At 42.1% G+C, this 25,583-nt stretch overlaps 1 protein-coding gene across 8 annotated transcripts in view; it reads left to right on the top strand.

Moving 5' to 3' along the window:
- Window positions 1-4,260: 4,260 nt before the first annotated feature.
- LOC116853437 (obscurin) overlaps window positions 4,261-25,583 on the top strand; it is a 50,590-nt gene continuing 29,267 nt past the window's right edge. For 2 of the 8 annotated variants that reach the window (XM_032834521.1, XM_032834523.1), the window contains exons 1-8: window positions 4,261-10,304; window positions 10,814-10,923; window positions 13,826-13,984; window positions 18,425-18,550; window positions 18,989-19,159; window positions 20,817-20,898; window positions 21,966-22,061; window positions 25,429-25,521. In XM_032834521.1, coding sequence (XP_032690412.1) covers window positions 5,697-10,304; window positions 10,814-10,923; window positions 13,826-13,984; window positions 18,425-18,550; window positions 18,989-19,159; window positions 20,817-20,898; window positions 21,966-22,061; window positions 25,429-25,521 — 5,445 coding nt within the window. In that variant the 5' untranslated portion in view covers window positions 4,261-5,696. Of the gene's footprint in view, window positions 10,305-10,813; window positions 10,924-13,825; window positions 13,985-18,424; window positions 18,551-18,988; window positions 19,160-20,816; window positions 20,899-21,965; window positions 22,062-23,773; window positions 24,095-24,313; window positions 24,464-25,428; window positions 25,522-25,583 lie in introns of those variants that run through there. The other 6 variants (XM_032834520.1, XM_032834518.1, XM_032834517.1 and 3 more) reach the window with 4 other exon arrangements.

Raw genomic sequence — 25,583 nt, 5'->3', positions numbered from 1 at the left:
GAGAGAGAGAGAGAGAGAGAGAGAGAGAGAGAGAGAGAGAGAGAGAGAAAGAGAGAGAGAAAGAGAGAGAGACCGGGGACAAAGTCCGCGGGATTTTACGACGGGCGATTGCCCGGCGTTGGAGGTTTTTATTCCGATCTATTTTTGTCCATCTTTTGCCCCTTCCTCCGTGTGTAGCTTCAACAACGACCAGATGCGTTTATCGGTCGGCACTGAGTTATATTACGAACGATCGCGAATTCCGCGCGCGAAATGCGCGCGTCTGGCGCCTCCCTTGACGAGAGAGATCTGGAGGAATTTCCCGAAATCCCCATTATAAAGTCACAATAATCATGCCACTTGTTGCACACACCAAAAATTAAATAAATAGAGATGCCTCCCGTTTTGGTGATTAAGAGTGACTTTCGTCAAATTCTGATTAAGCCAATAGAGAATTAACCGGCAGAATTGTCAACAGCAATTTGTAGACACAAATGTATGTAATAAATGTATGTAATTTTTCGTCCAACAATAATAAAACAGCAATTTGCAGGCATGTGATTTTTCGTCCAACAATAATAAAAAAAAATCTGTGTATATTAGTAACATGTTTTCATAGTAGAAAATATAAGACAGTTTGTTGTTAAAACAAATAAGAAATTCTTTTGTGTTTTTTCTCTCTTTTTTGTATTTAAAATTAAAAAAATACAAATAAATTAAAATTAAATTTAGAAATTAGAAAAACATAAATATTATTCAATTCATTTAATTCAATGTATTTAAATAAATTTAAGTAAATTTATATTAATTATTTACTTAATATATCAATTTACTTAATATTATTTGACTTGTATGTAAATATACTTAAATTTAACTTATATTTAAATCTGTTATCAATCACTTATTCTACTCTGCCAGCATAGAATTATAGAATGATTTTTTTGTTATTGTTGGACGTCAAATTACACAATCAGAAATTACTGTTCGAAATTCTGCTAATTAATCGTCGATTAATTAATAGAGCGGTCAGAGTTTGGCGAAAACTACTCTATAAATCGGGATCATGTCTCTCAGCTGAGGATACGGTCGCGTCGAATCGACGTTATTCGTGGCGTTTCATTACGAAGCCACTCTAAATTGTAAATCAATAATGGCCTTGCACTGTCGTCAGTCGCGATTCATTCCGGGTAGGCAGGTTCCTCTTCGACCTAACGGTCGTCATAAATCACGGCGAACGAGCGCGGAACAAAACGTTGACGCCCCGCGTCAGTCCATTATTATGCCGTGCACGGCGAATCGCCACCATTCTTGCATAAAAATATGCAACCGCACACTCAGACGTTTGATTTTTCCTTCGACTATCGGCTACTGGCACGGCAACCGCCGTCTCAGTTTAAACGCCGTCGCTCGTTCACATCGTTTTTCATTGCGGCTCTTTATTGCACCCGTTCCGTCCGGCATTGCCAACAATGCGTCGTGCACTTGTTTACGAGGGACTTAACCATCCGGGGCAGACCGCCTCTTGCTCTTTTTAAACTAACATTGTGTCAGGAATCGCATGATTTATCGCTGAGGCGCGCGGCCGTCGTGGAGGACGAGGTTTTTCGAAGCGAGGTCCGGTTAATAACGAACGATTACGAAGATATCAGCTCTTTGTGTCGAGAAGCAGAACGATTGTTTTACGATAGCTAATTAATTGGAATAATTAAAAATTTCACGTTGTGAGCATTGTAAATATTCACTAGCTTTTGGCTACGTAGAAAGAATTTTATAATAAAAATTATACTGAGAGATATTATACTGAGAGAAAAAAATTTAAGAAACAAAAATATTTATTCGATGAGTACTATATAACATATTTACTTATACCAATAAAAAATATTTTTCAAGCAAGAAAATATACATTTTCTTAAAACTTTCAGAACATCTTAGCTTTTCGTGAAAGCAATCGTTTATTCTGTTGAAATAAAAAAATTTAGTTTCAAGTAGATATGTGTTATTAGTACTCATTAAATAAATATTTATTATTTCTCAGAGATTTTTTCTCTGTGCATGATATCTTGTATCCTAGGATAGATTGATATTCTGCAATAATTGACTGTCCTTTCATTTCATATATTCTAAACAAAATTTGCTATGTAAAATAAATCTTGCTGATTTATTCCTATATTACACGGAACATAGTCAAATTAAAAAGAATTTGCAATGAAAGAAAAGTTATAATATATGCTCTCCGTGTAATGTAAGGGATGATTACCTCTCAGTTTTTTCTTCTTCGGAAGAAATTGTTTATCAAATGATTGTCACGAAAATGATAAATTAATTATAAAGCAAGGCGTTGTAACTCAGAAATAATTTTTTTACGTTTACAAGGCGGATATTTATATGAATTTGATTGTACGAGTCGTGGTATTAGCGCCATGTCATGAAAAACGAATACCAATGGCTTTAACCACATATCTGACATGATTTATTATTTACAACATCTTTATGGCTATGCATATTAGTTAACACATCACATACTTGTCTGAATGCCCGTTGGCAACTGCGTTTTAGTCTCAGTATCGTCCGTCTCCAACAGTAGAGCTATCATAGAGGAAGGGTCAAAGAAAGATATTGCAGATTTCGTTTGATTATCATCGGCTGCGATACGCAGGAGTCGATACTCGTAATATTCAACCGAGGTCTAAAAGTGTCGATAGCGCGTTTCCGTCTGACTCACTCTCTTTTACGAGAATAGCGGAGTCGCTACTTTTGCGCTCGAGATACTTTCGAGATACTTTTCGAGATACTTTTCGAGATCGGGCAGTTTAAACGGTAATACGATGTTCGCGATATTCGCCGATGCGCGCTTGACTATTGCCTCACGATGAAATACTTCGACCAGGAATATATGAGCAAATAATCGCGCGTCATAAGCCAGCCAAAAGCGGCCATTCGTCTTGTTCATCGTTCCTAAATTCTAACGTAATCGCACGTCGCGGCCAGGATACGTCGGTGCGCCATCAAATGCCCAACTCGATGTGCATCGCGCACTAAATAAAATGCTCCTTGCGCGATCTTATCCCGTCAAGTTGTTTATCACCAGAAGAATTATTTATCGCCGCGGGATTCGTGCCGATTTGTCCGAGCATCTTGGAGCGCGTTAAGATTTATAGTGATGTTTGCACACGTTCTTACGAAGTTCCAGCAAACGCTATTTACTTATTGCTATCTTTATTTCAAACAGATTTCATATACGTATTATATGTACATATATGATTGTCTATACGTATTATTATGTTGAATTACTGATCTTTATTATCTTTATTATTTTGACAGCCTAAAAATACTTGGGAAACATTGTTAATATCATCATCGACAATAATCTATGCTAATTATCACAACGCGCGATTTATCCGTCTGATTTATTGATTATCATTACTACTAACGGCTGGCTGTTACATATTTTTATTAACATCGTACGTATTTCTCGTTAATTTTAGAAGATCTTAAAGGACCATTTAATTACTAAAAATGCACACACAAATAAAATATTCTATTACATTAACATTACATTTCTTTTTACAATGTTTTTTTTTTATAAAACCAGGCCTGCACTGAAATTGTAGTATGCATTACTACAGAAATAATGAATTTTTTCTAGAAAAAACGTTAAATTACAATAATTTTACGGTAAAAATTTAAACGTGCATAATTCTTTAACATTCTTCAACAAATGTATATACGGGGAAAACAGTATGATTGGCTTATATATAAATCTAGTTGCGCCAATCAATATTAAATGGTATAACTAGATTTATGTGCGAGCTAACTGTTTGTTCCTTATGGAAATTTCGGTGGTTATAATTTTGTACGGCATAACAAAAATTTTATTTTTGTTTCTTTGTAATTTTTACTACGATATTTTCTCTATGTACATTATTGACTATCAAGGAATCACAATATTGCGCGTCGCCTTTTACCCACAACATGTTCTCGCCGGCTAAATATTTTCTGGGTGAGCGTTACGATCGCTGTCATGGTTTTCAATAATCTCAGCCGTCCCGGGAAATCCGGAGTTACCGATCCGCGGGAATCCCCGGAGGCGACGCGAAAAATCGCCTCGGGCGTGTTTCGCCGACAAGCGCCGAAAACGCCGCGGTGTGCGACTTCACGCGACGCTACGGAGAGATCTGGGTCCGTGTACTCCGTGTTCTAAAGATGTATTGGAGAAGTGTAAGAAGGGTAGGCTATTTCTGGTCGTGGGAGCCGAGAGAGACTCTCGCCGTGCAAACGGCTCTTAGCCACTTCGTACGCCGTGAGTAGTCTCGCGCTTTCGCCGCGTCTCGCCGATACACTTTTCACGGGGGCCGCATCTCGCGAAAAGTCGAACGATGTGAGTGCAGTGCAGCGCGGTGCAGTGAGGGTGAAAGGAACGTTAAGTCGGCGAGGGGACGGGATCTACGGGGAGTTAACGTCGACGACGGAGTCGAACGGAGAACGAACGGAGAACGCGGCGGCCGTCCGTCCTCGATCGAGCTGGAAGCAGGGATGACATCGCAGCCGCGACGAGCAAGAACAAGCGATTACGCACGCGAATATATGATAAAGAACTGAACGACTTGCTGTTTCTAACGAGAATCCGAAATCCACTCGTGACTGATCGATAAACTCCTCATCTGGATCGAGAGAATTTCGTTTCTTGAGACGTAAAGCTCGATCAGTGGCTGTCAAGAAGCCAGAATATTTCTGGGCCGCGTGTGTGTATCGAAGTCCTCTTCTTTTCTATGACCGTGACTGGCTCTTCCATCGTCGTTCAAAGGCGCCGGTGATGTTGTACGTACACGAAGAGACGCGGTGAGAGATCGTCTCCTTCGCGGTGACACACTGTCTCCTTCGTGAGAAGGAGGAAGATCGCGGCCTCTGAAAAGTTATGGCCAGGGTCGCGCGAACGGTGCTGAAAGACATCGGGACGGAGCTCAACGGACGATAGCGCGCGACGGGGGCGAGGCGCGGACGGTGACGCGTGCTCGAATGATCGAAAGCGCGAAGTCGCAATCCTCGTGGTCGAGATGCCAAGTTTCTAGCTGGTGCTCATTTATCCGCGTCGCGGGCATAACGGATTCATTGACGCCGCGGGTATAAACAACGCGATCGAACATTAATCCTGAGAGAGAAAGAGCCGTAAATCAATCCTTGTTCCGCGGCGATCGGCCACGGGACGTCAGAGAGAACCTTTCAGCGTCTGGAGCCGATCATCTCCCGATCCGCGAGCTCGTCGAAGTCACACGAAGCCGTAGAACTCCCAGGCGCGTGATATTGACTCGAATGAGAGATTGAGACCACCCAAAATATCGAAGTCTCAATAAACAGATCACGTTCGATCATTCACATCCGGGTCGTCGCTCCGGACCTCGACTTCGAAGTCGCGAGGCGCCAGTCGGGGATTCCACACGAATCTAGCCTCAAATGGTCATCATCTCAAACCTGAAACTGGAAAATCAACAAGACTTGAACTGCTAAAAATTTGAAGAAAGATTTCGACGTGTTGATATCCAATTACAATCAATTAACTGCCAATCGTGATTAACATTAGTTCAAGTAACCTACAACTATCTCTAAGAGAAAGAAGAAGAATCGTGATCGACTTTGAGGCGAACGACGCGATCCCGTCGAAGGGAGAAGCACGGGCGAATCCATCGCGAATGCGCGGATGATCATTTCAGCACGGGACAATGTCCTTCTGCAGGATCACAGGTAGGAGCCGGGGCCTGCCCAAGCCGAACTACTTCCCGCTGTTGCCGCCCATAAGTCCAGCGGACGCGAAGCGATTTTGCCGCATTACCGGCAAGTCCTACGGCTTGCCGACTCATCACTACATTCCGGTGTTGTTGGGCGTGCACGCGCAGGACAAGTCGAAATGCAAGATCACGAACGCCTCGGGTCTCGGGCCACATCACTACACCGCGGGCCTGATCGTCGGCGAAAAGAAGAAGCACGTGGTGCTGAAGGACTATCGTTATGTCTTCCCGATCTTGGAAGGCGAGGGCGAGCAGCAGCAAGTGTTACGCGAACTCCTCAACACGAAGCAGACTCCGGTTGAAGAGGAGCGGTCCAAGTTTGTTTACACGGTGGAGGAACGAAGATGCAGTCTCGTATTTCCGGCAAAGCTGGAGGCCGCCGTTAGGGACGGAGACGTGAAGGACGTGATGTTGTCGCGCGACTGCGACACCGTCCTGCTGAGGCTCAAGCAGGGTAAGAATGTGTCCGTGGATTTCAAGAATCTGGAGGATTTCGAGAACCTCTACGACGGTCTAGGGCCACGCGAAGAAGTGCTGAAGGAACGAGAGAGACAGGAGGCTGAGGCTAAAAAGAGAAAGAGGAAGAAGCAGACCGCATTGAATTACGCAAAGCGGATTTTTGAGGAAAAGGAACGCGTGGCCGATGAAGAAGAGCTCCGGCGTGCTAAGCAGCTCAAGCTAAGAAGTGTCAAGGAGGAGATGAATGAGGAAATGACGGAAGATTGGAAGCACGTGGACATGAAGCAGGCGAGACTGAGGTCATCCGACATTGTGAACATCTCGGACACGCTCAAGGAAAAGCCTGTCTCCAGCGTGTTGAACTGGAACTCGTTCCAGCACAATGGGAACAAACCAGCGGGAGTGCCGATGATTGAAAAAATGCCGGTTCCGATGAGAGTCGTGCCGCAGGTCATCCACCAGGAATCGGCGGTTCTGTACAGTTCTGTGTGCGAGTCCGTGGGAGGTTTCGAGGCGATCGCGATCGCGAAACAGTTGACGCCTCTGATCGCGCAGCCAAATGTGACGTTGCAGACTGTTCTTCGAGATGTCCCCGTGGATGATCTCCGGGAGACCGCGAACGTAAGCGAGAAGCTGCTGCAAGCTGGGGAACAGGTGATGGAGTGTCTTCCGCGAATAGAGGAGGTTCCCGAGCTGGTGAAGAATCTACCGGCTGGCAAGAAGACTACGCTGCACAACATCAAGGGTCTCAAGTTGGATATCAAGTCTGCGGAGAGATTCGTCGCGGGGCAGACGGTGCACACGCCATCCGGAGCGATATTTGTGCCTGGGCAGACCTTGCAGACGCCTCAAGGACCAGCTTTCGTGCCAGGACTTACTTTGAACACACCAAACGGACCTCTTCTGGTACCTGGGCAGATCGTGACCGTAAATGAAATAGACGGCGCGAAGACGCCGGTGTTTGTCGCCGGGCAGACCCTCATGACGGAGCAGGGCGAACGTTTCGTTCAAGGTCAAACGTTTCACTCACATGACGGCAGCAAATTTGTCGAAGGTCAGACGGTATTAACCGAGGAGGGTCCGAAATTCGTGGCTGGTCGAGTAACGGCAAACGGGACCTTCGTCGTAGGCCAGACTGTAGCTACACCAGATGGACTGCGCTTCATGGCAGGTCAGACTATTACGGATTATTGTGGTGCGCAAGTTTTCGTACCAGGGCAGAACGTACGGATGCAGAACGGCGAATACGAGTTTGTGCCTGGTCAATGCGTTGAGTCGCCAAGCGGCGAGCCTAAGTTCGTTCCTGGACAGATTGTCGCAACCTCCGAAGGTCTGCAGTTCGTTCCGGGTCAGTACGTAAACACAGAGTCGGGTGAGAAGCATTTCGTGGCTGGAGTCACCGTGGAAACGGAAGACACTGCAACCTTCGTGCCGGGGATGACATTGGACACGCCGAAGGGTCAGAAATTCGTCGAAGGTCAAGTGCTGAAAACTCCAGAAGGTGTACTCTTCTGCCCAGGGCGCACCATCATTACCGAGAAAGGCTTTGAGTTTGTTGCTGCGAGCAAATTTGATGACGTGCTCTTTCGAGACGTCGGTACTGTTGGCATTGCGGTGGACCCAAAATCCGCGAGCGTCGTGACCGCTTTGCAGCAGCAGGAGATCTACGGCCATATGGTGCAGACCGAGAAAGGCATCGAGTTCTTCCCAGAGAGCGTGAAGAATCTACCAGAAGGCAGGAGAATTGTGCCCGGCCAATTGGTCAGCGGTGGTCAGGACGGTCCACGTTTCGTGCCGGGTGTAATGACAGAGGACGGCTTTCTGCCGGGACAGATAGTGATGACGGAGAAAGGGGAAGAGTTCGTGCCCGGCCAGGTAATCGACACCAGCAGCGGGCCGAAGTTCGTACCTGGACAAATTGTGGAGACCAGGTCGGGGAGCAAATTTGTGCCAGGTCAGACGATTGACACGGCTGATGGACCACGTTTTGTGCCGGGCCAGATCGTGGAGACCAAAGTAGGACCGACGTTCATCCCGGGTCAAGTGATCTACACCGAGGAAGAGGGCTCCAGATTCGTGCCCGGCCAAGTGGTGGACACCTCGGACGGTCCTCGGTTCGTACCCGGCCGCGTGGTAGAAGCTGGCGAAATGGGTGTGACCTTTGTGCCGGGTCAGATCGTGCAGACCGAGGAGGGGCCCTGCTTCGTTGCGCCTGACCTTATTGATACACCTGAGGGTGAACTGGAGTTCTCCGTACAAGGTTTCGAAGTCACGCCGGAGGAGCTGCAGCTGCTGCGGCCGCAACACCTGCACTATAATCCTCGCTTTCGTCATCGCGGTGAGACCAGCGTGGACGCCAAGATGTTGCGCGAGCTGTCAGAAGCGGGATTACCTGTCGGGCGGAAAGTCGCCACGAATCTGCCGGCGGTGGATATGGACGTGGATCCGAAGGCGGTAGCCTTGGAGCAGGCTCTCGCGATGGCGACCAAGCTGGGATTGCACGGCAACACAGCCGTGAAAATGGCGCAAGTCATGTCCACGGTTGCACAGCTGGCAAAAAACATAGTTCTGCAACAGCAACAACAAGATCCCAATCGTGCGGACACAACGATGTTGACCAACGGTATCCAGACGACGGCTGTGGGAAAAGACGAAAGTAACCATGCGAACGACGACGACAACGTTGAGTCTCTTCGGGCCTCTATAAGAGCAGCGATCGTAGCCGCTGTTCTTACTATATCTACAAACGATCAGCAGACAACGATGGACAACACCAACGAGTCACAGGACTTCGTTTATTCGTCCATCAGCGGATCCTTCGACGCGTTACTGCATCAAGATGATCGTGACGTCGATCAATCTGTGGACGAGGTCCTGAGGATTTTGCTGATCTCACAGAATCGCAGTTCCCTCTGCCAAAGCGCACTGTCGGAATTATTAGAGACTAAGAACAGCAAGGTGGATATATTGAAATCCACAGTGACCAGCCAGTCCTTGCAGAAGGACACCGTTCTCGACAAACTGTCGATGATTCTCGAAGAGGAGCACAGCACCAACTTGATCGGTCCGGCTTTCCGCACTGTCTCGAAGAACGATCCTGAGCTGGTATCACTCGTCTTAGAGAATGTGTCGCAACACGTGGCGGACGTGGTGACCGAGAAAGAAGCCGCGGAGACGGTTTACAAGGCGATTGTCCAAGCAGTCCGTAAATCCAGCGAGATTCGCGTGAAGGAACTGTTGAATACTCAAGGACAAGACGTGCGAGAGATGCTTCTTCAAGCCGTGGGCTTGGCCAGAGCCTTGGGGATGTCCGAGATCGCGAGCAGCCTGCTAGCTGTGATCAGCGACGAGAGATCCACTCAGGCACTGGCGAACGATCGGGTGACTATGGACGTGCTCAAGAGACTGACAATTATGCGGAAATTGGCTGAGGAACGGCCACCTTTCGTGAACGCACTCGGTCAGTTGTGCAGTGATCCTGAGTTAGCCAGAACCGATCCTCGACTACGGACTCTTGTGAGAGAGAGCGCCGCGCTCATGATAGTACCCGAAGAAAGGCCTTTGTTGTCCTCAGCTGATGTGCCGACGGCGTTGCTGCATGCCAACAATAGCCTGGCGATGGAAGAATTCCTACTGAAGAGAAACCACAAGCCCTCGTCGATCTTTATGATCCTCAAGCAAGGTCTGCAGGCGGTTGTGCCCAGAGAAGCCTCCAGGTCAGTGTTGACCGGTCAGGTCGCGTACACTGTCCTTGATGAGGACGGTATACATCACTTCGAGCCGCTGCACGTGTTCTCGGCATTAAGACTCAATCAGCCGACCGCTCACCGCTTCTCCATGTATTGCTGTCCAGTGGCGAAGGAAGTGGACATTGATGGCGAGCTAATGTCTGGTACCTTCACTGCTACGACTTCGATCGCCAGCAGCTTAGATGGCTCCGCCAACGGCAGCTTGAACAAGCAGGAAAGCAACGGCACGACATTATCAAAGTCCGAACAGTCGACCGTTTGCTCCACCAGTGAAGAGAACACGCCGAACCTGAAGCGATTGAACGTCGCTCAGCTGAATGGAGCTCTCGAGCGGGTATAGTATGAAAAGGATGGAAAGTGACATACACTATGTGAGAGAAAAATATCTGGTATTTGTAATTATAGTCGTATAGTGGAAGAATTATAATCGGAAGAATCATTTTTCTGCAAATGTTACTATAACCAGTAATAATAACCTCCTTTTATTTTTCTCTAAATACTTTCCTATGACAATTTAATAAGAAAATGACTGATCTTTTGCGCCAATCTAATAGATTAAGATGAAATGGACAAATGTGTGTCAAGTATCACAAAGTATCGATAATTATTATGAACAACCTAACATTAATGGAAGTGACACGGTAAACTCGCGATTTTGAAAAAGTTTAGCCTCAGTCCTCGCTGATACGATCCAATTCGATTTTGCAATCGCCGACTACCAAAATAAGTGCAATTCCATCTGAGTTGAAAGTATGCCAAGCAAAAAAGAGGTCGAGAATAGCTTCTCCACACACACAACACAGATACAAACAGACTTCTCTATTCGCGCTGTTTTTGTTACAGGGATCCTCGGAGAATTACGTCGTCGTGAAGGACTACGTGGCGGACACCGATGGATTTACCGTGAGCGTCGGCGACATCGTCGAGGCCATCGAGCATGACGGCTCCGCGAAGTAAGCCAATTTTTCATTTGCACCCGTGCGAATAACCCGCGAGCCAGAGAGAAAGAGAGAAGCGCCTTGATCTCGCGCATTGTCATCGCGCCGTCTTCGTATTACTCGGCGTGCGCGTAACACGTGGGTGGGAGCCGTTTCGTAGGCGGACGAGACACGTGGCTGAAAATAGTCCGTGCAACCCGGTCCGCACGCGCGTTCGACTTGCCCGTCGCGATAACGATAAAGCCCTCCAGGGAGGGAGGAAAGGCTGTTTATCGTCGATATTCGACTATCGTTCTCGCAGACGCGGAAGCGATGAAGTCGCCGCGGCAGATTGATCGGACGTGCGCATTTATGGCAAACAGGTGCGTCTCGAAGGGGCGCCATTAACCGAGCCGATCTTGTCTCCGCGAGTCTGAATGCGACTGCTGTTTACGCGTGATAAACTGACATTTTGCGCCACCGTTAACCTTCCGAGTACTATGCACGCATATACTGAGTGTCTGACGCAAAGTATCCCATATATTTCATATACATATAGATTAGATCAAACTGAACATAAAATTCCTCTTTGCAAACAACTATTCCATTTTGCAAACAACTATGTAAAATTTTGAATTGCTGATTGAGGAAGATTGGAAAATATTTGCGCGCGATAATGTACTCCAACGTTCTTTAATTAATAATTGGACATTAACGTAGGTATAAATAGTAGGGAATTTTTTGTTCAGTTTGACCTCGGATTCCTCAAATCAGAATTAGGACATGGTTCGCCATTTGCAAAGAGAAAATGAGTGAGTGAGTGAAAGAGAAGCTGCAATGTGCTTCATCATTTTAGTCATAGAAATTTTCTTTCATTCTTTCATTCAATAGAATTTTTCTCTCCTACTTACGTCATTTCTAAAAATGGTAGACAAGATGCAAACTAATCAAGAAGCATCATGCTTTATCCTAACTCTGACTAGAGGAACTCTAGCTTGACCTAACATCTGCCGTATCGCGCGTGGTCATTCGTCAATTTTCTTGAATTATTAACTCTAAATTTTACGTGGTTGTTTGCAAAAATGGTAGAAGAATTTTGTATTCAGTTTAATCTAATCGATATGTACACGGGATATGGGATACTACGTAGGAGAATGCTCTCATATATAGTTTTAAGAAGATTTTTCCAAAACCAAGAGGAAAAAAAATTAAAATTAAATTTCAAAGTTAAAGAAATTTTATTTTTTATCTGCAGTACAAGTATTGTTCTTCTGATAAAAGGGCATTAGCTTCACACAAATAAACATATTTTCCTCTTGATTCAAAAGTAAAAAGTTAGAGAAATGCTGGATAGATTTTTGATAGTTTACTTCATTGGAAGAGAGGAATACTATTTCGGTAAGAGTTTACAATTACAATAGAATTACAGGAAATAGCACTTTGCAGCTAGAATTACTTTTTTAATGTTAAAATATTTTCTTTTTAGTTTTAGAAGATTTCTTTGAAGGCCATAAGGATTATAGGGTATAAGAAAATTTCACTAAAAATAAGATATTTATTTGGATGTTCATTTTGTTACATAGAGAAAATATTATAATAAAAATTATAACAAGATTTTGGTAATCTTGAATCATATAGAATTATGACAGAAATTACTCATTATATATAATCAAATATTTTAACGATGATAAAAATATTATTTGTCTTCATTGTGCTTCCGATTTTCCAAAAGATAACTTCTTTCACCGATTAACATACATTACAGCCTAAAGTATTCCGTCTCTAGTGATCGTTCAGCTCTCTGAAGTGCTCCGTACTCAAAGGGTTAAACGTCCGCATCTCATGGCGATTCCAGAAACGCAATTGCAAGTTATGTAGGGAAAATCGAAGCTGGTTCCCGGATCGCCGTTTTAAGTTAATCCGGATGTCAAACTATAAAGCGAGGGATCGTTGCCCCGTGAGCGCGAATCACCACGCTTCGCCGCGTTCGCTATTTTCGGCGGCGCACAGTGGTTTCATGGGCATACGTGTGTCGCGCCGTTGTATTGCGCGGAATTTGTGAATATCTTGACAGACAGAAAATTCGCGACTGATTTATGCGCCCATAAAGATCCGGCCGCTTGCGTGCAATGGCGATCACGTTGTGTAAGAAAATTGGCACCCGCATGCTCGCTCTCTCCTCTCTTCGAATGCGCGAATAATCGGACGACCGAAGATAATGCTCTTTCCCAACCAGCTCATTGTTACTTGCAATTCAACTTAAAACAGTAGCAAGTTCTGATTAACTAGAAATCTTGTTTGGTTAATCAGAATCCTGTTAACTTGGACACAGAATTCTGGTGACTTCAACCGGAATTCTGATTCCTTCATGTGTCCCGCCAAATATTTGATTAAACCAAATTTTATTCCGTGTGTATATTGCTTTCACTGCTTTTTCGTCAGAACGACAGAAAGGTGCGGTCGGTGCCGAAAATGATAACAATGTATAATAGAATTAACAATTCTTCTCTCAATACACACTCTGCAAGATACTGCAAGAGTCAGAGGATGGAATAGAAGCAGCATGCGAGAAAGCTTGGACGGGCACGTCGCTGCACGTCATAAAATTAGCGGAGCGAATGGCTATGACTGCGAAATTAACAAGCATGTTGCCAAAAAGTTTACAATCCTCGCAATGGCATTCTCGCGCTACTCGGGCCACCCGCCCGAAATGTCAAGCGCGCTTGGAGCGTTGCGCATCGCTTAAGTAATCGTTAACGCCGGCATGCGATGAGGAATAACAAGAGTTTTGACACGAATTAATAAAACTGAATATCACAAACCGGCTGTATAAAAAGAGTTTGTTAATAAAAAAAGAAGTATGGATTGCAATGTTAAGACTGCTTTGTCGGCAGGAGCCGACGTGGCTCTCTACAGAGGATGTTTGACGTTGTTGTAGGAAAGCGAGGATGGATCCCGATCTGGAGGTCGAGGTCGGCGATACCCTGGACAATTCGGCCGCCAAGCACAAACTTGCGATTCGGCCACGTCGCAATTACGCGGACCCGCGTGCTCGAGGCGGCCCGGGCGCCGACTCGGACTCCTCGAGCCTGCAGAGGTAGGGACTCGTCGTCGGCGCTTCTCAGGATGACACGTTCGCTTTTCACCTTAACTTTCGCGCCTGCGGAGATTGTACGACGGGCCGAAATTATCGCGGGCGATCGCCATGTCCGCTTACTAATTTTACCGCCGAAAGCGTAAATTAGCTGTTTGACGTACGATATTTCATCTCGCGCTTTCGTAACAAAGTCCGTAACCGCCCCAAAATAGAATAATGAAGGCTGCGACATTAAGTTCCGAAGACCTCAGCGCGGGAGTTCTGAAGACGTCACCGTCGACTTCCTGTCGTTGTCGGAACGTTGACGTTTTCTTTGGCCTTGATTACGTGGACGATGATATGATCCACGTTGACGAAGACGGATCGGGACACGTGCACGTGGCAGAGCAACATTCTCAGACTTCTTTAACACGTTGAAAGTAACATCATCAATAAATAAGTAACGTTAATATAGTTCAACCAATATGTGAACAAGAATTTTTCAATTCAAGATTACGTCTACATGGATGGTTCACGTATTTTCCACATGATGTATGCACGTATAGACAATGTAAATTATGTAGAATACTGCAAATCGTATTAAAATATGCAAGAAAAGAAAGTAATTATATTGTGAGACAGTTGTGCCGTATCTGTTTTGGGTAATTGCAAATCTGATGTTTTTAAAAAAGATAACAAGTTACATGTAATTTTCATTTCATCACGTAATAGATTGGTAGATTTAATTTTTTGTGTGTAGGTAAGAATGTAACCAGAAAATTCTGTGGACTTTGACGCATTCTTTAGGAAAAATAATGTTCATAAATTTACATTTACAAGGTTCTAGAAAGATGAAAGAAATATATAAACTTCTCTGAATTAATTTCTGAGCAAGCATATATTCTTTAAACGACATTCATAGGTTACTCGTTGAATTGTGAAAGAAAAAAATCTAATAAATAAAAATTATTTATTTGATGGATACTAATAATTTATTTACTTAAATTTAAATTCTTTTATTTAAATAAAATAAAAAATTGCTTGCATGAAAAACTAATGTTTTAAGAAAACATATATTTCCTTATTTGGAAAATATTTTGTATTAATATATGTAAATACGTTATTAGTACTCAGCAAATAATTTTTTATTTTTTAGATATTTTTCTCTCAATGTATGCAGATGATGTGTCTTATGCATAATTTACATTGCCTACACGTATCAACGTTCAACCTGGATTTTTATTTCATCATATTCATTAATGATAAAACAAAATGATTTAACACAAAATGACATTCAGCCCTAAATGGCTCCAAACAACAAATCTGAATGAAATCAGAATTCAAAGCGATGGCAGATGAATTTTTTACGAACAACTCGCAATATTATGACAACAATTGATATCGCGAGATGACCAATCACAACTTGGCGAAAATTTCAATACTTGAAATGACTTCATTACGTGACTTGTCGTATCTTAATGTCTTAATTAACGATCGAATTTAGCTGTGCCATCATCGGCGCTGCATACTTCCGAACATTCCGATGCAACAATTATCAATTGCAACTGTCACCGTCTCACAAGATGCGGGGAAGCCGACGGGGAAGCCTGCGATCTTTGCAGACGAACGTCTGATTCATCGCTCCCGAAAGGCATCGTCTAAATTTGCGTGCGAAGCACAGTGAAACGCGTCATGCGAGCTGCACACGCTGCATTAACGATGAACTAACAAACGTGGAGTGGCCGTAACGTATGACGAGGACGTTTTCCAGATTTAACGCATAGCTCGTCGAAGACTACGGCAGGAGACCACACGGAATCGCATACAGCTTGGGCCGAAAGCGCGCACGCGAGAAATCGCGATTAGGTCTCGTATACTCGACTAGAAATTTATTTCATCGTTCTGATCAGACCCCAATCAGTTGCTTGGTTTGATAATGATATTATTGGCTTCTGATAAGTCATGTAACGCAGCGAAAATCAGTGGACTTTATTAATAACAAGAATTATTAATAGTACGAAGCAATACCTTTTGCTTTTATTGTACGATTATTAAATGACGGTATCAAGATTTGCACAAATAAAAGAAAACATAAAATTTGTGCAAGTATTCTTTTAGTATATGATATTATATTATACAGGGTATCTCCTATTTTAAACCAGTCGAATATCTCAAATACATAAATTCGCGCGTGCATCATTGTTGACGAAAATCAGCGAAATTGCATTTTTTATTATTAAATAACTCCTAAATTATTAGACTTAGATTGTACATGTCTTATGAATTTTCTACGCAGAATTGAGCGATTTTTTAGAATATTTTACAAAGAATACTACTTTCTATTAAAAAAAATTCCACACGATCTTGGCAAATAACCGTAGTTAAAATTCGAAGTCATCATCTTTTCTCTCCCTCAAAATCCTATAAATTTTGTTTGAAACATTTTTGTCTGTCGGACTCAGTTTTCAAGATATTCGGCTGGTTTGTTTAAAATGGGACACTCTATATATAGATAATACTTATATAGATAATATTTGATGCGCGCCAAAACCTGAGATTGGTTCTTAATATTCCTTAATATTTTCTTTTTCTTCACAATCGGAGTCTTTCGTCATTGTATTATTTATGATTACTTTACTTAATAATTAGGATCAACTTGATCAGGACTATGGCATAAATTTGTAATCGGGTGGACGCGAATCCAGCGTTGAGTTTTGCGTACGAGAGATTTCGAAACGATCAGTCCCAGATAGATTTTCATGATTGTCACGACGTGCAACAACCGGAGACTGTCTCCTAATAGAAAGTGGTAAAAATCTAGCCGCAGTCAATATCGGCACATTTTACACGTTCATAGTGAGCGTATTTTCCGAGTTGCGACAGACAAGATCGAGAATTCATGATTATGTTTAGTCCCATTGAGCGCAAATTTGGACTTGTGCGGATCCGGAATAAATTCAGCACCATTGAATTACGACGACGCTAATGAAGATTAAGCATTTGTAAACGTCCAAGGCAATAATATCTCCGCGCGTATCTCTGCGTGATTGGCGACTGGCCAGGCTGCCCGTAAAACCGATAGCGCGTGAATTATTGCTGAAAAGAATGTCTCAGTGTCGAGGAGACGTCTTATTAACGGGAAGCTGAATTCACAATCGGCAGCTTGGGGACGTTCGTATCTCGTGGATGAGTCGATGAAAATCTAGCGGATCCTTCGACTTCTATCACTGTGCATTTCGATTGTTAATTCGGATTGTCAGATCGTAATCTGGTCTACCGACAAAGAAAGAGCTAAGTAAGGGCTAAGGCAGAGAACAAGACATAAGCGTCGTAGTCGTAAATGTAAAGTAAGACAGAGAAAAACGTAAGGCTAATAGCCTTTCATGACTTACGTTTACGTTTTTCTCTGCCTTACTTTATGATTACGACGCTTACGTCTCGTTTTCTGCTTTAACCCTAAAAATCGTCATCTCTGTGTGTATAAGATTTACCATATATGAAAGCTAATTGTTTAATGGTCTTCTATCAGGAAAATGTTATATCAAATCACCGTAGGTTACAACTGCAGAAATGCAATTTCATGAAAATATCTAATATAATTCCTGATGGTTTACGTTGATTGATATAACATCGAGATATGTAATCGTGAATTATAAAATAAATTTTTATTCTTTTGAGATTGCGTCACGAAGATTTATCCAGAGCGTTTTTTAACTCATCGGCGTCGGGTGAATACACGCGCAAGAATAGCTTCGGAAAGCGTAATAATCGCGGAAGAAACATCGCCGTGTCGATTGTTTCACGTGCAGAGTGTATTACGGTACTTTTGGAATACGTGTGAATTTACGAGATTCTTATCTCGGATAATAGAACTTGTGTCTGTAAAGTTGTAAATGTTGCATGAGGATACGAGAACACGTCTCGGAAAATCAAACTCGTTGTGTGCAGCAATTCGAACACATTGCCAGCGGATTTTGCGTTTTGTGAATGGACGTTGACTTCGATGACAAGATGTGGCATGCAGCCTTAGTCATTTCGAACAAATATAACCGCGCGACTCCCACGCACCCGAATGTCTATCTATATCACCCCTTTCGATCGTATTCGATCAGATCTGATTTCACGGTTGGCCGAGTCCAACTCGATGTAAAATTAGCGGCGAACGTTGATTGCAGACTTTACCGTTGGATCTAATAACGAAGTTCCCGTAATCATACACGAATATGATAATTTAAGGAAAAATTCGTCTTTAACGAATTTTAAAAAATTTTGTATTAAATCTTTCGTTACGAAGACTATGTATATATTCGTTGCTTGTATACTTTCCGAGTTTCGCGAGGTGAAATCTCTTTACAATATTTGCATAACTTCAGGTGTAAATTTGTAATTTTATGTAATCTTTATTTGTAATTTATAATCACATGCGAATATCTATATCTAACAATAGTTGTTATTTTACAGGGTATACGTTCGTACATCCAACGGCAAGCAAGGCTGGTTGCCTCTGTCAATTTTAATGCAAACGGCACTCAGTGAAGAAAGTTCTTTTGTGTCTCAACGGCCGGAGGATTCTCATTATCGACGAGAGTACGTATCTCTATCCAGTTAGTTCAAAATTTCTCAAACATTAAATTTTTCCTTAAATGAGAATCTCTTCTCTGCACGGAGAGAACATTATAGTCTTTCTTTTTTCATATTAATATTTTTTTCAATTTTATTATATTTTCTAACAACAGTTCAGGAATAGATTGTCAGTGGAATTTATTTTGCAAATGAACAACATATTTCTTAAGAGTAGATTTTAATTCTTGAAATATAAATAACACATATGAGATGGAAGAATAATAAATTAAGGCAAAACGTCGATGTATTTCTCGACTATAGTTCTATAGTGTTCAAATTTTTATAGTAATTTTCACTGTAAAATTCTCTCCGTGTAATTACATATCTCATTTCGTATATTGCAAGCTCGAAAAAATCGCACTGAATTCTTTCATTTCGTACTAATGTATTTTACGTTCGCAGAGCTGTTGTAAAGGAGTTAATCGAGACAGAGGAGGAATTCGGCAGGGATCTTCAATTGGTGGTCGAACGTTACTTGAAGCCCCTCGATAATGCAGGCGTCCCGCGTGCCGTGCGAGACAACAAAGAAATTATTTTCACTAATCTGAAACAAATAGCTGACTTTCACAACACGTATGTATTACGGCGACGTACACGTAGTGAAACGAGAAAGCGCACTGCGACACTGTCAGACGAGCATTCATTGATACATTTCACAGTACAAAGTCGGACATTTTACACTCCCATTCGTTGGTTCAGTCGATCTTTCAATCGGTGAAAAATTCTACTTCCTGAATAGTGACTGTTCTATCATATTGTAAATCTGACAATCTCACAGGTAATTACACAAAGGAATACCATTACTGGCACTCGCAATCGCAACACTAAACATCAGAGAAAGATACGCAAACACAGGCAAATATCGTTTCTCTTAAAGTTAATATAAGTAAATTGCATTTGAGGTTTTGATAATTTGCTAGAATTAATTAAAGTTGTTCTGAAAATTTTCTTACTTTTATATACTTTATACTTTTTTATACTTGGTAAAGAAATGTCGTCCGTACATCAATGTGTGTCACACGATCACAATTCGCAAACATACGTAAACAATTCGCTCTACACACGTAAATACACACATACACGTTTCTCTCGCTTGTAGCGGAGTACGATATACAAGATGTAAGTTCAATGTTGAAAGACATTTTGTGTGGTGGTGTGCTTCTTTGTACATGTACCCCAAGAAATTAATATTGATTAATTGATATCTAAACCATCGCTTCTCTTTAGAAAGTTGATTACAATGCCCTGACTTAATAATATTAGACATGAGATTTCACACGTAACAAATCTGATTTCGCTAGAAAATGTTGAAGTAAAGCTTAAAGTAAACGCAAACATTGTCTAACGGTCGCAAATTGTCCGTACGAAAGTACCGTCTCATCACTCACGATATCAATCTACCAGATAGAGAAAGAGGAGAGTTTTGATTATTATTACACGGAAAAAAACAGTATGGCTAGTTCACGTATAAATCTGGTTGTACCAACCAGACTCAATGATGAAATATGGAACAACTAGTATGTGATTGTCGCAACCACAGAGCAATTGCTGAGTTACAGCGTTGCAGCAGTTACGATAGCTGGTTGCTCCAATTAGAATATCCATGGTAAATGTCATCCCAACCGATTTCTGGTTGCCACACAATAGATCACGTGCAACTACATCAATATAGTAATATATATGATGTACCAAAGTAACTGAGTTGAATCAATCATACACCCACACAACATACATCTAAGATCGGAACATAAGTCGTTTAAAAGACGTTTCAAAGACATCTCAAAGATGTTGGAATATAAGATATCTCTAATGCGTCTTTAAGACGTCTTTAAGATGTCTTATGTTTCGATTTTAAAGGATGTATGAGGTATTATCATCACACAAATTAAGATGATGCAACTATGCTGCTCACAACTAGATACTTCTGATTATGTGCACCATATCTTTTTTTCCGTGTGCTAACTCGACCGGCCTGCGGACTCGTCGGCGCTCCTCCGATGTTGATCTTGTTGTTTCACTCTCCCAGATTAAACCAGACTCTAATTTCTTCATCGTAAGACCCGTCCCCACGTATATTAGTGAATAATACCGATAACCGAAGTGCCAGTGCTCTTGGTATCTATGACCTCTTGCAACTTACCGTGTCGCACTCTAAAAGACGACGCAACCTCCGTTAGCATGTTAGGCGTGGTGTGACTTTGGCATGATCATTAATTCCGGCCTTACTTAGATCGTTCGGCAGGGTGTTGATCGAGGGCGTCAAGTACTATGCGGATCAACCACGTATGCTCGGCAAAACTTTCTTGAGACTGGTAAGCGTTTATCGTCACTAGTTTCTATTATTAGAATAACGACGCTAATGAATTTAAAATAATATTAAGTAAAGTAAGTTAACTCAGCTCGATATTACGAGTAATGATATATTAACATGATGTTGCAGGCATCGAAGGAAGTTTCGCATCGATTTACTCGCACGTGTGCGATCACTTCTCTGAAGTACGGAAAAGTAAAGCCAAGATGTTGCGAAGAGAAGACGATTTATTCGTGATAAAGGCAATAAATTTTACACGGAAAGAATTTTATAGCAAAATTTTGTAACGAAGAAACATGTCGACATTTTACTTTAATCAATTATTTTTCCATTTTATACATGCTATTTATATTTCAGAAGCTTAGTAAACACATAAATTAGCAGAGACATTATATCATTATTATATAATTTCCCACTTAACTGTTGCATAAGACACGTGTTATATAGCATTTACATTAAATAATATTGATGTTGTGTTACTGACAGTTGGTATTTACTGGGAATCGTAGTTATACTATTATAAACTTAATTTAATAGCTTATATTATTAAAAACATTACTATGTTTCTTAGCAAGATACATTCAAATGATAGCATATTTCTGCATTACTGGAAAATACGGTAAGATTGAGAAGAATTTATATGAAAAAATATACTACGTAGCATTCTTTCCGTGTACTTATTTCGGAATGTAGCGATTTGAAAGTTCAGTGTATCAAGTATAGCGAGTGAGAATGACATTTCACTCAGATCGCGTCGGATTACTTACTTTGTCATCGCAGTGATATAAACACATGATTGGTCAGACGTGTATTCCATTCAGAGACCTAATCGAAAAGCGTCAATACGAACAGATAGCGAGAGTTATCTACGAGATTTCAGGATTTCAGATTACTTCTGTCTTAGTGTGAAAAGACGAGATAACAAAGCGATGCGAGACATTCCTCGATGTCATACAAAATATCAAAAATAATCGTCTCCGCGAATAAATGTCCCGCTTTGTCGAGGGGGAAACGTTGCTGATGATTGAATGGAATTATTGATCGTAATAAAGTGTCTTTCTCTTTCAGGAGAGAGATTTTGACAAGCACGTGGCGTACTGCAGAGACGAACCCGCCGCTCAAGAATTTCTGCAGACGAACAACGAAGTGCGCGAATACTTTGAGGTAAGAGTTCAATTTCGGTCGATTAATGAAATTTTAAAGTACTGGAGATTTGTTTTAAATCAGACCCGACTAGCATAGCGTCGTGAATATAAACACACGAGTCGCGACAGCTCGAGATTAACGATAATATGTATGATTAACATAAATATGAAGACTGTGTCATGGCGAACCGATATCTCATCTTGTCACAAATATCCAAAGATACAATCGCGTAGAAGCAAAATCCAGCGGTTGTGCCACATTGTGCCAACCGTGTGTGAATATACGCAAACAACTTCATGCGACGCATGTTCAACATGATACGAGCGCTAATTAAAATTATCAAGGCTGACAACAAAATTAATAGAAATATATAGATATATGGTTTGATATAGTACGATATATCAAACCAGAGCAATAAATATTCGTCGTAAATAGTAATTTTGCAAATACCGTCTATTGAAATAAAAATATTATAAATTAATATTATATTTTAAAACGTTTTTAATCGCTTGATTGACTTTAAATTATTTAGATCGATCGGAAATCGTCCGCTTTCAGCGAGCAGTTAATTGAGTTTGATCTCAAAGACTAAACTAACTATTAATTTGTAATCCGACGCGGCGAGCGCATCGCGAACGTCCAGCGCGTTTCCATGTTCGATACGCGGCGGTATGGATTGGAGAAAATGATGTGTAATTATATAACGGACGGGGATACGCGCGGGCGTCTGTCCAGCCCTTAAAATAGCTGAGTTTATTCTTAACGGACGGAGAGAGAACATCTTTCGTTCTCTCTTACCTACAACCGATAGCGTCGAGATGCGTGCTACTGGGAAAGAAGTATTCTTCTCAAGATTCGAGATATCTCAAACTTCCTCCTCCTCGAGAAGAGACTTCGACCAAGGCACTTCGAGTTACATCTTTTTAGTTTTCTTCAGTGTTTGACTTGTTTACCTCAGAAGCGAATATATTCGTTCATTTCTCTAATCGCGATTTCTTACTGAAAATGAGTTGAATCGTAAAATTTGGTAAATTTTTTTTTATTCATTTTCTTTAGTTGTGTCGTTCGACAGAGGATGCCTGATCACGTGTATGCTAAAGTTACAAAAGTTGCGGTTTAAAGAAACACGTAGCGGGAGCACCCGCAAAAGATCAAATGTATAACGATTAAATTTTATAATTGCATAATTTCACACGCAGAACCAGTATTCTTGATTGGTTTTTTCGTATTTAATGTCGATTTGAATATAACAATTCAGTAACATGGACATATTTTTCAAATTCTTATTGATGCAAATGGGTTGACGCAAAGCGAATATAATGAATGATTTGAGAACAGCATAACTTTCTAAAAGACATTTAGAAGGACATGCATCCTCTTAAAGAGAATCAGTAAAAATATGTCTAATTGAAGCAGTGAAAGAAATATTTCACCGATGATCAGTGAATATTTACTGATTTTCAATTTGCGTGCAAGTGCAAACGCACTGCTTACGTCAATAATGGTAACAGTCGCTGCTATTATCTGATCCTTTCAGTGAGATACTGTGCTGATTGCAATGTTATATTTATAACTGAATCATCGGCTATAAGTATAGCACATTTCAGTGAAGAAGACACCGATTATATTGTAGAGAGAGAGAGAGATTTCCTTCAGGATTGTTGGGAAGTAACGTGTCACTTGTAACTTGCCGGAGGCCCCGAGCCGACGGTGCGATCTGCACGATCTGCGCGTTGTTTTCGCGCGTGTGGTCAGTCCACGCGAATAATCTGTTCGGCGTCTAAGTATAGCCGTGGCCGTATTGGTCTTCTGAGTGTCTCTCGCCGCGACGGCGGTGGCGCGCCCGGAGATTCCTCTCAGTGCCGCGAATCCGCTGACCATCGCACACCGCGTGTGAATCTTCGCGTCATTGAATCTCGATTGGGTGCCGGGAAAACCTCCGGGTGCAGTCTGCGAGCGGCCGCGCGAGACACCCTCTGCGAGGCGACGTCGACCACGAGGCGACTCCTTCGACCGATTGGCGATCGGGTTGCTCCCGACTCGCGACCAAGGTGCGCCTGCCATTCAGAGCGAAGAAAAAGAAGAAGAAGACGAGCCCTAGACTCGCGTTTGATTCGGTTCCCTGACGCGTTGCGTTCTTCTGAAGCGGCGAGATTGTCTTTCCTCGCGACGCGTCAGTCGCGCGTCATCAACATCGCCCCGGTCGCCGTCGTGAGTCCCGCGCGGGGGTGACCCGCAGCGGTGCTGCATGCAAAATCCAGTCACACATCCAAAAATACATGTGTTCACGCCAGATCTGATGCCGGCGGTGTCGAATTACGCGTCCGGCGAATGTTCGTCCCGTTGTCGAAACGTTTCTTGATTTGTTAGCGCGAGAAAACGCGTTGTGCTTTGCAGTTTCCCGCCGCGTGTTTCCCTTGGTGAGCGTTGATTTCTGACCGCGTTTTGTCGCGACCCCGGATATCCCGTGGACACGAATTGGCGTGCGCAGCGCTAAAGGGTTACGAGTTCAGTTGGACTCATCGAGTCGTATTTATTATTGCAGAAGGGTTGTAAATCTGATCGTTGGGATAAGTGTTCTTAGATAAGAAGAAGAAGAGTTGTGTGAATAAAGATGTCGTAACTTCGTACATAGAAAAATAAAGAAAGAACATTCTTGTTTGGAAGATATCTTTTTATTTTTGACATGTTATTTTTCACGTGAGATTATATAGCGTTAAACGTAGATGTAAGTTATTTGTAAAGAGTACATTTCATATGATTTAACAAAGAAAAATCTGTTCTTATTATTTAAAAATAATGTTCACTAATGGAAAGAGTACAAAATACTCTGGATTGAGAATATGATGTTTTTAAGAGTGTGAAATTATCACCATCAAAACAATCATATTGTATTTCTTATTAGACCTATAATATTCAAATCAAGTTACAACATTATTGAAATTCAGTACTTTAAAATTCTTACAATAAAATTATATATTGTTATTTATACATGAAACAATGATTTTTAATTTTAATACTATAGTTTTTAGTGAGTATTAACTGTTTTTTCTGTCGCGGACAAAGTCGCGGATTTAGATCGACGTACGGAAGTAATTGGAGGGACACTTTTGACGCGCCGGAGAAAATTCGAATCACGAAAATTCTCGTGTAACTCGTTGTGACAATTGCAGAGTTGTGCGATTATGAGAAAACTGTTTCCGCTGCGTGTTTCGTGTCTTCAAACCATAATTTTAGCGTGTACGCGATTAGACATTTTCTGTTGAACGAGGAAGTTAAAGAAGAGTAATTTGCTGAATAAAATAGTTAGCAGTGACAATGTTCCCGACGACGTTGACGAATGTACACACACTGATTACTCACGCCATCATTTCGTTTCTTGCAGGAGTTGAGCCAGACTCTGGGCGACGACAAGAGCATATCCGAACACTTGAAACTCCCGATACAACGCATAAACGACTACCAGCTCCTTCTGAAGGTATGTCGACTGGGTTTTTATTCCCAAGAAAACGGACATCTTCAAAGTCACATCGACTGAAT

This window comes from Odontomachus brunneus, unplaced genomic scaffold (assembly GCF_010583005.1).
Source record: "Odontomachus brunneus isolate Ranch 3 - 2012 unplaced genomic scaffold, Obru_v1 Obru_scaffold_322, whole genome shotgun sequence".
NCBI classification, from domain to species: Eukaryota; Metazoa; Arthropoda; class Insecta; order Hymenoptera; family Formicidae; genus Odontomachus; species Odontomachus brunneus.
This window is presented reverse-complemented; position numbering and strand designations above follow the sequence as displayed.